General features: G+C 65.2%; 1 protein-coding gene across 1 annotated transcript in view; it reads left to right on the forward strand.

Annotated features, from left to right (window-relative positions):
- The first annotated feature begins 6 nt into the window (after positions 1-6).
- H696_01633 (hypothetical protein) overlaps positions 7-750 on the forward strand; it is a 2,564-nt gene continuing 1,820 nt past the window's right edge. The window contains exon 1 of the mRNA XM_009495536.1: positions 7-543. Within this exon, the coding sequence (XP_009493811.1) occupies positions 73-543 (471 nt within the window). The 5' untranslated portion in view covers positions 7-72. The remainder of the gene's footprint in view (positions 544-750) is intronic.

The following is a 750-nucleotide window of genomic DNA, read 5'->3' on the forward strand; positions in this document are numbered from 1 at the left end:
CCCGCCCTATCTCAACCTCCCTTCCCGGCCCACCCCCGCCTCCTCCTTTATTTGGTTCTCCCCCCTCCCGATATGCGTGTCCTTGTCGGCGACGAGGCCGGCTTTGTCCGGACGGCCAGCATCGAGCAGCAGACCGTCACCCAGCGCTGGGGCGAGGCTGTCGACCGGGCAAACTATGTGGACCAGGTCCGGCTTCTGGATGACGTCCATGACCCGCTGTCGCGGACGGCCGAGCGCTACGCGGCCGTGGCGCGCCGGGTGTCCGGCGTCATCCAGCTGCACGACACCCGGAACGGGTCGATCGTGTGCGAGTGGTCCGACGAGGAGGGCCACCGGCTGCCGGAGGGGACCGACCCCTCCCGGGCGCACATGAACGCGCCGGCCTTTGTCGGGCTCGAGATCAACCGCCACCACCTGCTGTCGGCCAATGAGAATGGTCGAGTGATCTTCCGGTCGCTGGATGGCGTTGAGCTGCTGGATCCCCTGCCGGAGGGCATCGACGCCGAGTCGCACACGCGGCCTTACGAGTCCGTCGGTGATATGGTGCGTGCACGCTCGAAATCCGTTGCAGCCCGCGTGGTGTACCTTTTCCATTTATCTTTCATTAGACCATCCTTCTTGCTTGTTTCCTCGCCACTCCCGCGCTGCCTTCTGCCCTCTGCCTCCGGCCTTCCCCTCGTATTTTCTTGTCTCCCGCTTTCCCTCGCCCCCCCGTGGGCTGGCAGTGTGTCTGACTTGCCCTGTCACTCA

This window comes from Fonticula alba, assembly GCF_000388065.1.
Source record: "Fonticula alba strain ATCC 38817 unplaced genomic scaffold supercont2.2, whole genome shotgun sequence".
NCBI classification, from domain to species: Eukaryota; order Rotosphaerida; family Fonticulaceae; genus Fonticula; species Fonticula alba.